The following is a 13258-nucleotide window of genomic DNA, read 5'->3' on the forward strand; positions in this document are numbered from 1 at the left end:
GGGAAGGAGGAGGTATGTGTGAACCTGTTTCTGATTGGTTACCTGTGGGTAGTCCCACGCTTCCATAATGGCACCCCACATTCCCCAAACAGTGCTAGCCAATGAAGTGCACAGAATCATGATGCTGCAGAAGAGTTAACTCCCACTACAGAGGGAGAGCTAGATGTTAAGAGCCATTTTTGGTGGCAGGTGTGTTATGTAACATCACATCTTGTATGGACATTGGGAGTACTGTAAATGTTGTGGAACAATTCCAAGCTGGCTTATTCAGCATGAAGAATAGTCTTGTCAATGCCCCATTTTGTGTGCTTTGAATAAAGTTGGCAGCTAGTGATTTAGAGTAGGGAGGGATGGCTTCTGTTCCTAATAATAATAAAATATAAATAAATAATTTTTCATTTATACCCCGCCCATCTGGCTGGGTTTCCCCAACCACTCTGGGTGGCTACCAAAAGAATATTAAAAACCATGATAAAACATCAAACATTAAGAACTTCCCTAAACAGGGCTGCCTTCAGATGTCTGCTAAAAGTCAGATAGTTGTTTATTTCCTTGACATCTCTCATGGGAGGGCGTTCCACAGGGCAGGTGCCACCACCAAGAAGGCCCTCTGCCTGGTTCCCTGTAACCTCACTTCTCGCAGTGAGGGAACCGCCAGAAGGCCCTCGGAGCTGGACCTCAGTGTCCAGGCTGAACAATGGGGCTGGAAATGCTCCTTCAGGTATAGTGGGCCGAGCCCATTTAGAAACTGCCCCATAGTTAGTTAGCCCCATTGCTTGGCTCAGGCTCTCCAAGGCCTACCATCAAAGGCCCTTTCAACTGGAGGTGCCAGGGGCCTGATCTGAGACCTTCAGCCTACAAAGCAGGAGCTAGGAGCCATTAGAGACAGAATCTGGTGTTCTTAGCAGCACAGGAAACCCAAAATTTAGCTGAAATGGGCCACAGTTCAGTGGCAGAAGGTCTCAGACTCACTCCCAGACATCTCCAGGTAGGGCTTGTCTGAACCCAGAGAGCTGCTGTCAGTCAGTCTAGAAACTACTAGGCTGGACAGATTAACAGACCCTGCCTGCCCACAGTCTCGCCAGAGTGGTGCATGCTCTAGTTATCTCTCGCTTGGACTACTGCAATGCGCTCTATGTGGGGCTACCTTTGAAGGTGACCCAGAAACTACAACTAATCCAGAATGCGGCAGCTAGACTGGTGTCTGGGAGTGGCCGCCGAGACCATAGAACACCAGTCTTGAAAGACCTACATTGGCTCCCAGTACGTTTCCGAGCACAATTCAAAGTGTTGGTGCTGACCTTTAAAGCCCTAAATGGCCTCAGTCCAGTATACCTGAAGGAGCATCTCCACCCCCATCGTTCAGCCCGGACACTGAGGTCCAGCTCCGAGGGCCTTCTGGCGGTTCCCTCGCTGCGAGAAGCCAAGTTACAGGGAACCAGGCAGAGGGCCTTCTCGGTAGTGGCACCTGCCCTGTGGAACGCCCTCCCACCAGATGTCAAAGAGAAAAATAACTACCAAACTTTTAGAAGACATCTGAAGGCAGCCCTGTTTAGGGAAGCTTTTAATGTTTAATAGGTTATTGTATTTTAGTGTTCTGTTGGAAGCTGCCCAGAGTGGCTGGGGAAACCCAGCCAGATGGGCGGGGTATAAATATTATTATTATTATTATTATTATTATTATTATTATTTTATTATATAACAGTCTGACTCTGTACAAGATCGCATGCAGTGTCCCAATGACCTGAAAGTCAAGATCTTGGCTTAAATAATTTAAAGTGACTAATGACATAAATTCATACAGTATATTTTTTCAGCATTTATACCAAGGTTTATGGAATCTGTGGCCCTCCAGGTGTTACTGTACCCCCAACTCCCATTGGTCCCAGCTAGCATGACCACTCCTGGGAGCTGGGAGTTGTAGTCCACCTGACATCTGATGGGGCACAGGTTAGCCACTCTTGGTTTAGATCTTTTTGATCTGAAGTGCAGAGAGTCAAGGCTTCCAGATTCTAACCCCAACCTCCGGCAAGAGAGGTAAATGTAGAGTGGGGGAAGAGAGGAAAATCTAAGCGGAGACTCCTTTGAACGTGACCCCATTCTCTTGTCTCTTTGCAGGACTACCCCTCAGTTGCGCACTTGGCCGAGGTGCTGTCTGAATCTAACATCCAGGCCATATTTGCCGTGACTGGGCCCAGGCTTTCTATGTATGAGGTGAGTGCTGAACCGGAAGGCAGAGGAGTAGGGGAAGCCTGAGGGGTGTTTGTGTGCCACTCACTCTGACTTTTCCCTTTCCTCTCAGGAACTGAGCAGGCTCATTCCCAAGTCCGTGGTTGGGGAACTGATGGAGGATTCCAGCAACGTGGTGCAGCTCATCGCAGACGCCTACAGTGTGAGGCTGAGTATGGGTAGCAAGGGGCAGAACCCCTTGGGGGAGGGCAAAACAGGCCCACAGGAGCCCCCTGGAATAGAGCCAAGCCCAAAGGGGGAATGGACATTCTGTGATTTACCGTATTTTTCGCTCCATAAGACGCACCCGACCATAAGACGCACCTAGTTTTTAGAGGAGGAAAACAAGAAAAAATATATATTCTGAACGAAACACTGGATGTATGATTTTTGTGGTGCAGGCCATAGCCAAGGATATGCTATGTGATCTGATGGTGAATTTGGGGTCGCACAATGCAAAAATCCTGGGGATCCATGCTTTGTAACCATGTTTTTGCACCATTGCGGCCCCACACAACAGTGGGTGCGTGATTTTTTTGGTGCAGGCTGTAGCCATGGATATGCTATGTGATCTGATGGTGAATTTGGGGTGACCCAATGCAAAAACCCTGAGGATCCATGGGCTTTTACCTCCCCCCTCCCAGGCAGCCTCCTTTATCTCTAGTGTCCCTTATCTCCCTCCTCGATTGCTTGCCGATCAGCTGCTTCCTTTCAACACCCACTTCCCTCTTTCAAAAAAAAAAAAAAGCATGATCTGCTTTTCACCCCTGGGCAGTTCGGCTCCAGGGACCACGCATTTGCTCCATAAGAGGCGCAGACATTTCTCCTTACTTTTTAGGAAGAAAAAAGTGTGTCTTATAGAGTGAAAAATACGGTAATTATATTTTCAAGGTGGACGACACCACCAGCACCGGAGCCATGTTAGCCTCTTGCAGCAAACGAAGGTTCACATTTTCAGTATGAAAAGCATGTCCCATCTAGATTTTTATTTTTATTTATTTATTATAAGGTGGTGTACGTAGTTCTCCCCACCCCCAATTTTATCCTCACAACAACCCTGTGAAGTAGGATAGGCTGTGAGAAAGTGGTATGGCTTACTGCGACTGCCTAAACGTTCCGGCTTCCAGTGATGAACTTGCACCCACTTTCCTCCTCACTGGGCCTTTTAGTTCAATGTTAGGATAGTAGCTAAGCCAAAGTTTGGCTTAGCGCATTATTCAAGCCTGGGGTCATGGTCTCTCCAACCTTAGCCATGGCCTGAACCCTCGTGACTAAAGAGGAGAAACATGCAGAACAAAACCATGGCTTAGCTACCACATCACACTGACCAGGGGGGAGCAAAGCCAGGAGGGAGTTCATGCTAAGCCATGATTTGGCATAGCTGTGAACACAGCTAGGGTCCCAGATTCACCCAGTGAGCTTCATGGCAGTGTTGGGTTTTGATTCCTGGTCTCCCAGATCCTAGTCCAACACACCACACTGTATATAGGGCAAGGAAGACCTTTTCATCTAGGGGAGATTAGCTAGTGATCCTGAATGCATTTCCTCCTGGCCTGGCTTGCTTGCTTGCTTAGTTACCTTGAGCCACATTGATGCTACAGTATGTCTGAAGTTAAGCGAGGGTGGGTGGACCTGGTCACTGCCGGCATGAAGACTGCTGGGGAACCACATGCGATCTGCTGGAACTTTGCTCAGATAAAGGTTCCATGAGTCACCTTCTGCGGCATTGCGAACTGCCTGGATGGGAAGCCAGCTGTGTCTCTCAGAGCTTCCCTGGCCAAGAACAGCATACAAGTGAATAAGGGACGCGGGTGGCGCTGTGGTCTAAACCACTGAGCCTCTTGGGCTTGCCGATCAGAAGGTTGGCGGTTCAAATCCCCGTGATGGGGTGAGCTCCCGTTGCTCTGTCCCAGCTCCTTCAAACCTAGCAGTTCATAAAGCACGCCAGTGTAAGTAGATAAATAGGTACTGCTGCGGCGGAGAGGTAAACGGTCTTTCTGTCACAGTGTTCCATTGTGCCAGAAGCGGTTAATAATAATAATAATAATAATAATAATAATAATAATAATAACAACATAAAATAAAAATTTAAAAAATTATTTATACCCTGCCTATCTGGCTGGATTTCCCCAGCCACTCTGGGCGGCTTCCAACAAAATATTAAAACACAGTACAGTGGTACCTCTGGTTACATACTTAATTCGTTCCGGAGGTCCGTTCTTAACCTGAAACTGTTCTTAACCTGAAGCACCACTTTAGCCAATGGGGCCTGTTGCGCCACCGCCGTGCTATTTCTGTTCTCATCCTGAAGCAAAGTTCTTAACCTGAGGTACTATTTCTGGGTTAGCAGAGTCTGTAACCTGAAGCATATGCAACCTGAAGCATATGCAACCTGAGGTACCACTGTACAGTAGTCTGTTAAAGATTAAAAGCTTCCCTAAACAGAGCTGCCTTCAGATGTCTTCTGAAAGTCTGGTAGTTGTTTTTCTCTTTGACATCTAGTGGGAGGGTGTTCCACAGGGCGGGTGCCACATGACCCGGAAAGCTATCTGGACAAACGGCGGCTCCCTCGCCCTGAAAGTGAGATGAGCACCACAACCCCATAGTCACCGTTGACTGGACTTAATCGTCCAGGGGTCCTTTTTACAAGTGAATAGAACAAGAAAGCACTTCTGTTCTGTTCTGTTCTGTACCAGATTTGCTGATTCTGCCCTCTGCTGGCGATGGACACTAGGTAACATCCAGCTAAGACTGTGGACACATTTGGAACATACATACTCTCTCAAAGAATCCTGGGAACTGTAATTTGCCTCTCAGAGCTATACAGTGGTGCCCCGCAAGACGAACGCCTCGCAAGACCGAAAACCCGCTAGACGAAAGGGTTTTCTGTTTTGGAGGCGCTTCGCAAAACGAATTTCCCTATGGGCTTGCTTCGCAAGACGAAAATGTCTTGCGAGTTCCTGCGGGTTTCCCCCCCTTTTTTCCCCTTTTCCTAAGCCGCTAAGCCGCTTATCAGCTGATCCACTGATAAGCCGCTAAACCGCTAATAGCGCTAATCCGCTAAGCTGTCAATGGGCTTGCTTCGCAAGACGAAAAAACCGCTATACGAAGAGCCTCACGGAACGGATTAATTTCGTCTTGCGAGGCACCACTGTAGTTCCCAGCACCCCTAACAAACTACTGTTCCCAGGATTATTCAAATGTATGGTGTGTACTGCGTATGCTTAAATTATGCATAGAGGAGACACTGAAATAAATGGATGAAAGTCTATTGGCTGCAATGGGTCTACTCCTATGAGTAGTATTGGATATCACCCACTGATCAGGTCTGAGGATTCAAGAGCCCTGGAAGAGACTATGAATGTAATAGCTAGAATTAATAAGTTCAAAGTGCATTACATACCCCAATATGATTTACAACAACCCAGCATTATCCCACCCCAAGTGCTTAGAGTCAGCAAATGACTGCGTTGGGTCTTGAATTGTGGATCTTTGGATCTTCAGCTCAGCAACTGTTGCTACAGTGTCAGAAGGCACAGACACTCGCCCGAAGTCTAGGATCACCTTCTCATGGCAGGTCTCCCCACAGAGCCTCTCGTCCACCGTGAACTTGGTGCACTCTTCAGACCTTGCTCCTGGCATCGCCATTGCTTACGACTCGCACTGTGGCGACTCGGGAACTTCTGGGCGCACGCAGGGTGGGGAATGCCTTGGCGTACGCGTCAACCAGCAGGTGAGCACTTAGATCGGGGGTGGTGAACCCAATCTAGGCCTACGTGCCCCTTGGAACTCCCCCGAGGCCACACCTCCTCTTTACAGGCCACACCCCCTTTACAGCCTGAGTGTTCTTGAACTCTGATGAGGCCTCTTGCTTGTCTGTATGGAGTATACCGTGGGGGGGGGGGGGAAACAAGCCTACTGAAGAAAGATAAAATTTGTAATAGTTACTTGACCATTTCTAGCCACCACTGTAATGTGGTCCTTGGATGGTTGTCCAGAAGGGAGAGTGGCCCCTCAGACAGAAAAGCCCTCCCCACTCCTGACCTATTAAGTCAGTGCTTTCTATTTGTTCCAAGGCATCAGGGTTGGCTCAGTTGGAGCAAAACAGGGAGGGAGGAACAGAGACATCTAGAACAGGGAGTGGAGGAGAACAGTAATGATGTTTAGAACAGGGAGGGAGGAACAGTAGACATCTAGAACAGGTAGGGAGGAACAGTAAGGGTGTTTAGAACATGGAGGAACAGTAGAGGCATCTAGAACAGGGAGGGAGGAACAGTAAAGATGTTTAGAACAGGGAGGGAGGAACAGTAGAGGCATCTAGAACGGAGGAAACAGTAGAGATGTGTAGAACAGGTTTTATAGTTATAGGTCCTATTCTGTTTCCACTAATTGACATGGAGCAGGGTAAGGGAAGTCGAGGCCCTCCAGATGTTCCACCCCCCCTCCAACCATTGGCCCTATTATTGACTGGCAGCTGATGGCAGGGAAAGCTCAGCAGCACCTGGAGGGCCACAGCTTCTCCGCCCCTGGCTTAGAGTAATATGGATGGCAATGGCGGCGGTCGCTCTTTCCTTATCTCAGTTGCTCCCCCTCCCACAGGTGGAATTCTCAGTGCGGATAAAGGCCACCACCTGCCTGCCTGGTCCCCAGAAGGTGGTGCTGCGAGTTCTAGGAGTGGGTGAGGAGGTGCATATAGAAGTGGCAACACTCTGCGACTGCCAATGCGGAGATACGCAGTCCTATGCGCCTTACTGTTCTGGCGGCCGTGGCAACCTCACCTGTGGCATCTGCAGGTATTATTAAGTTTTAGAAATGTGACCCCCTTTTCTCAGTGTGTGTACACACACACACACACACACACACACACACACACACAAACACACACACATGCTCCTAGATAACAGGGATTAAGATTGCAGCCTTAATTATATATTGTGGAAATGAATCCTGTCTTCTGAATCTGTTACCAGTTGTGCCCCTGGATTCTAGTATTACATACTGAAGGGGAAATGATTACTTTAGAAAACCCAACCCAGTCCCATTTCTCCCACTATCCCAAAATCAGTTGTTTCTTTTCCACTCCGGGTTAGAAAAGGCCCAAACGTCCCTGCATTTCCTCTAAACCCCATGATCGTTTGGGTTGCTGCTTTAGGGCGAGACGGCAGCTAGGATTCAGTCGCGGCTGATGCCCTTTGTCGCGCTGGTACAGGGAATCCCAAATGGTAGGGGAAGCCAGGGCCAGAGAGAGGCAACACTGCATCCACAGAGCTTTCTGGACTGGTTGAAAAATAAAGAGAAGGCAGGCAGTTGGGGCTGGCTGAGGGCAGGCAAGCTGGTGGATTTGCTAGGCTTCTTGGGCTGGGAGTAGAAAAAACCAGGCTCAGTGGACCTCATGAGTCTGGTTCAGCGGCTCTGACCCACACCACCCATGTGCTGTTTTTGCTCTTGTAGCTGCCAGGAGGGCCACGTCGGCCGGCTGTGTGAGTGCAAGCCAGAGGAGCTGGTGGATGCAGAAGCCATGTGCCGAGATGTGAATGACACGGGCCCAGTGTGCAGTGGCAAGGGCCAGTGTGTGTGCGGGAAGTGCCAGTGCAATGCCCAGGCGAGCGGACCCCTCTGCAAGTGTGACGATACTGGCTGCGAAAGGCACAATGGGCAGCTCTGTGGAGGTAAAAACCTTCTAATGGTAGGGCCGCCGCCGTTTTCTTTTAACCTGGCAGATGTTGGGCAACACAGTTATTAGTGGCACCAGTGGGGATGCAGGTGGCTTTTCTGTAGTCAGAGAGGGTATTTCCATAGGTTTTAAGGAGGAAAGCAGGCTGCTAATGTTGCCTCCAAATTGTCAGTACAGTGGTACCTCGGGTTACATACGCTTCAGGTTACAGACTCCGCTAACCCAGAAATAGTGCTTCAGGTTAAGAACTTTGCTTCAGGATGATAACAGAAATTGTGCTCCGGCGGCGCAGCAGCAGCAGCAGGAGGCCCCATTAGCTAAAGTGGTGTTTCACGTTAAGAGTTTCAGGTTAAGTACGGACCTCCGGAACAAATTAAGTACTTAACCCGAGGTACCACTGTATTTGGGGGCTGGGGGGGGGGAGGGATTGAAGCACACACTGGAAATTCAGATTTGTGCAGTTGAAGGTGGTTAAAGTGCTTCTGTCAACTTCATGCAACAAATCCCCTTTTAAAATAAGCAAGGCTTTTTGCAGATAAGGAAATGATTCACACACCAGCTAATAAGGATGAAATGTTCATTTGCCCTGCAAGCAAAAACAGAATGAATGCTCAATTAAGACCAAACATAGTCTAACCTCGGAATAAGTTTTGTGTAAACCAAACAGGGTGAATGCTCAACAAACAGTCCCCTGGAGGAGTCCAAATACTCCTAGGGGTGCGTTTATAAACTGCAATGCAGGGAAAGCACAGTACTGAGCACAGAATCCAGCTTCTGAAGACTCTCTCGCGATTTCATTTAAGAAGAGCAACTTTCTAGCCCGCATGCTTACAAAGGTGCGCCTCAAAGTGAGAGGGCAATCAATGTCCGCTGGCATCTCAAAAGGCAGAAAGGTTGCTGAAGAAGAAATATATAGATGTGTACCAACATTTGCAGTGAATAAGACAATCCTGTTTTCAAAACTTTGTTTTTGTGAGGGCAGTCAAGGCTTTTTCATTTGGTTTCAATGCATAAAGTCAGGCAGGAAACACCCCCCTGTTCACGACATGTGTTCACGACATGTGTTCACGACATGTGTAACACTGAGGGAAAATTTAGAAAAGATGATGTATAGGTGGTACATTAGCCCAGCAAAACTAGGGAAAATGTACAAGACAGGAAATAAGTTTTGCTGGAAGTGTAAAACTAAAGAAGGTAATTTTTTCCACATGTGGTGGACATGCGACGAAATGAAGAAATACTGGGAACATATTTATAATGAGTTAAAAAAAATATTTAAATATACATTTCTCAAAAGACCAGAGGCCTTCCTTCTAGGAATAATCGGGGACGAAATTAAAAAAGAAGATAAGACATTATTCCAGTATGCTACAGCTGCCGCCAGATTATTACTTGCCCAAAATTGGAAAAGTCAAAGCACCCCAGAAATTAGAGATTGGCAAATAAAGTTATTTGAATTTGTAGAACTTGCAAAAATGACACAAAAAATTAGAAACCAAAAAAATACAAAGTTTATTAACGATTGGAACAAATTTATGATTTACATTGAAGGGAATTATAAGAACCTAAAAACTACAGCAGGACTGATATAGATCTTACGATGTGCAAATCAATATAATTATCAACTGCAGGAGAAATAAACTACTTATATTAAGAAGCCTGACACCGGGAGGGATGGAAGTCAATAGGTATGCAGAAGAATGATTTAAATATTGAAAGATATAAAGATATAAATGAGAAGACAAAGAACCGTAATGGAAACTGATATTATTTACATGTTATGTTTAGATATTTATTTATTTTTCTTTTTGTGATTTGGTGTTTTTTGCAACTGTTGATTTGCTTTTCTTTTTGGTGATTCAAGTGAAAATTAATAGAAAGAATTACAAAAAAAGAAAAGAAAAGAAAAAGAAATATATAGATGTGGGTGGAATGGCTTTGTGAAGGAACTCTGTGATGCCGACAGACGTCTCTCTTTGTACTGGTAGGCAACGGGCAATGCAGATGTGGGAACTGTGAGTGCCATCAGAACTATAGTGGCAGTGCGTGCCAGTGCAGCCTGGAGACCAGTGGGTGCACACAGGAGGGTGTTGCATGCAGCGGCCACGGGCACTGCGCCTGCAACAGATGCCATTGTGACGCTGGCTGGTTTGACAGTCACTGCAGCCGCTGTGCTGACTGCCAGACACCCTGTGAGGAGCACAGGTGAGATTCTGACGTGGTCTTAGGAGAGGGCCTGGCCTACTTTGTAACAGGGGGGTGGGTGGGGTGGAGGGACAGCAAGATGGCTGGCCAGCAGCTACATTTCTCAGGTATCTCTGCAACTGTGGCCAAACCGAGCACGGAGCACAGCTTACAACTGCCAGTGTGTCTTCCTTCCCCCTTTCCTGACCATTGTAGAAAGGGTGTCCTTAGTTAGAAGCACGAGCAAAAAATGCTCACGGCTGCTCTTGTGTGTTGGCAGGAATTGTGCAGAGTGCAGGGCCTTTGGAACTGGGCTGCTGCAGGAGACTTGTAGCGCATCCTGCAACCAGACGGTGAATGTGGTGCCGGCCTCCGCCACCGACGAAAGATGGTGCCAGACCAAAGCAGAAGATGGCAGCCTCCTCATCTACCTCATTGAGAGGGACAACGAGGGCGCCATCATCCTGACGGTGAATGGCAAAGAAGGTAAGTGTGCACAGGGAAGAACGGGAGGAAGGGGCTATTGCAGGAAGTTGCCCTGTTTCTGGGCAACTCGTAGGGGCATCGGGTTGGTCCCTGTGACAAGAGGATTAGGTGAGCCTCTGGCCTGATGCGACAAGGCTCTTCTTGTGTTCTTAAGGCCAGACTATTTTGATGTCTGTGATAGAAGGAACGTTGAACCACAGCAGGCAGAAGTTTCAGTGGCACCAGATTCATCTGGAGCCTAAGTTGTAACCCAGGCTGTATGTGACTACACGTCATCCGTTGATCCCCTTCCAAGGGCGACTCACAGCTGTCCATGGAGGCGCAGGTTAATTCTGTGTCCAGGGCAGCTGTCTACCAGCTCCATCTGGTATGCCGGCTGAGACCCTCCTGGCCTGTGCCCTCTGCCACCTGAGTGGTACATGCTGTGGTTATAGACTGGACTACTGTCATGTGCTCCACGTTGGGGCTACCTTTGAAGGTGACTCGGAAACTACAACTAATCCAGAATGAGGCTGTCAGACTGGTCACTGAGAGTGGCCGCCGAGACCACATAACACTGGTCCTGAAAGACCTACATTGGCTCCCGGTATGTTTCCGGGCACAATTCAAAGTGCTGACCTTTAAAGCCCCAAATTGTTTCGGCCCTGTATACCTGAAGGAGCATCTCCAGCCCCATCGTTCAACTCGGACACTGAGATTCAGCTCCGAGGGCCTTCTGGCAGTTCCCTCACTGAAAGAAGTGGTTACAGGGAACCAGGCAGAGGGCCTTCTTGGTGGTGGCACCCGCCCTGTGGAACGCCCTCCCACCAGATGTCAAGGAAATAAACAACTACCTGACTTTTAGAAAACATCTGAAGGCAACCCTGTTTAGGGAAGTTCTTAATGTTTGATGTTTCATCATGTTTTTAATATTCTTTTGGTAGTCACCCAGAGTGGTTAAGGCAACCCAGAGAGATGGGCGGCATATAAATAATAAATGTTATTGTTACAATAACTGTTAGCTGAATATGTGTGCACGACGGTAGCAGGAGAGGGATTAAGTCCAATAAATAAATGAGGAACGGGCACTTGCTTCTCAGAACTCAGCTGCAGATCCTCATAGCTCCTTTCTTCTAAACTGCCAGGTAACACAACCAAGAAGACATTCAAGCTGGTACTGAGCTCAGTGCTGGGCTTGGTGTTATTTGGGCTCTTCCTCATAATAGTCTACCGCATCATCTTGGAGATCTATGACCGGAGGGAGTTCAAGCGTTTTGAAAAGGAGAGGAAGCACGCCAAGTGGAATGAGGTCAGTGCTCCTTCCTTCTCTACCTGAAGGCTGCAGTTAGTTTATGTCAGCCTCACTCTGATCTCACCTGCTCCTTATCCCAGCCAGGGAATTTCTCAGCCCTGACTGGGCTGCTGTTTCCTGGAACACAAGTTATGTTCATTCTCTAAAAGGGATGGTGGGGCCACAACAGTGGAGCCTTTACAGCAAGCCCAAAGCTGGAAGGCTAAACGCTCTATGCATAAAGAGGCAAGTTAGGCACATGTGAAGAGTCCGATTTTTAACATCCCCACTTCCTTGATCACTTTTTAGATGAGCAGACGTCAACTCTTCAAAGTTGAGACCCAACTTTTCTCCCAACCATGTTCATAACTTCATTCAGCGTATATCCATGTCGCTGAGACCCACCTTAGCTCAGGCTGTGACCAAAGCAGCAGCTGGACCTGGTAATCATGTAATGAACCTAGATGCATTTTATTGTTGTTCCAAAAAATGTTAACAGAAAATGATGGAAACCCCTTTCAACCACATAAAGTGTCCCACCATAGGAAGCTACCTTGTAATGTTGGTTCATCCAGCCCAGCGGTCAAGTGTTGACTGGCAGACTCTCCAGGGTTTTGTCTCTGGCCGCCCTACCTGCAGATCAAACCTGTGACCTTTTGGATGCAAAACAGATGCTCAACCACCTCAGTCAGCTATGGCCTTTTCCCAAATCAATTCCCCACTATTAGATAGTGTCAACCTGACTAAAAAGACTCCACTACGCACAGCTTCACCCCCCCCCCAGTGTTATTTCAAGGCATATAAAACTATGGGAGGCTGAGCCCCCAAGGCGTGTGAGACACACACCTGGTTTGGGGATAGCAAATTCTGTAACAGGAAGTAAGAGGCACACAACTTTGTCTACTTGCCTCTTTTGTAGGTGAACAATCCACTATACCGGAGTGCCACCACCACAGTCATCAATCCCAAATACAACAGTGACTGAGGATTGGTGAAAGCCTTGAGCACTGTGCCAGCTGCTGGATTTGGGACTATGGAGAAGCTGGGTTTGGGTTCGAATCCTCACTCAAAAACACAGGGATGTCTTCATCTCTTAGCTTGGGTCTATCTACCTCGCAGCATAATCCCAAGTAATAAAATTTAAACTTTTTTCCAGGGGGCGGGGAGGGAAGGGAACTGGATGTGATTTCATAATAAAACTGGTTAACGAATTCTTTTCACAAGGTGTGCTTTTACTTGGAGATTGCTAGTTCTGCCATTTATTTCCTCTCCCCATATTGGTGTAGCACTAATGGAAAACAAATCATAAAGGAGAAGCTACAGTTATCTTTTTTTCGAGCTGTCTTTTATACAAGTAGCCATTTGGGTTCAGGAACATTAAGTTGGAGCTACTTCTTCCCATCTCCAGTGACCCA

General features: G+C 47.6%; 1 protein-coding gene across 1 annotated transcript in view; it reads left to right on the top strand.

Annotated features, from left to right (window-relative positions):
* Positions 1-13031, top strand: part of ITGB7 (integrin subunit beta 7) — a 44144-nt gene extending 31113 nt beyond the window's left edge. The window contains exons 8-16 of the mRNA XM_081848931.1: positions 2119-2214; positions 2303-2392; positions 5819-5962; positions 6829-7022; positions 7681-7898; positions 9892-10108; positions 10368-10573; positions 11698-11861; positions 12763-13031. Of these exons, the coding sequence (XP_081705057.1) occupies positions 2119-2214; positions 2303-2392; positions 5819-5962; positions 6829-7022; positions 7681-7898; positions 9892-10108; positions 10368-10573; positions 11698-11861; positions 12763-12828 (1395 nt within the window). The 3' untranslated portion in view covers positions 12829-13031. The remainder of the gene's footprint in view (positions 1-2118; positions 2215-2302; positions 2393-5818; positions 5963-6828; positions 7023-7680; positions 7899-9891; positions 10109-10367; positions 10574-11697; positions 11862-12762) is intronic.
* The last annotated feature ends 227 nt before the right edge of the window (positions 13032-13258 follow it).

Source organism: Podarcis erhardii (assembly GCF_964252035.2).
Source record: "Podarcis erhardii genome assembly, chromosome: 2".
NCBI lineage: Eukaryota > Metazoa > Chordata > Lepidosauria > Squamata > Lacertidae > Podarcis > Podarcis erhardii.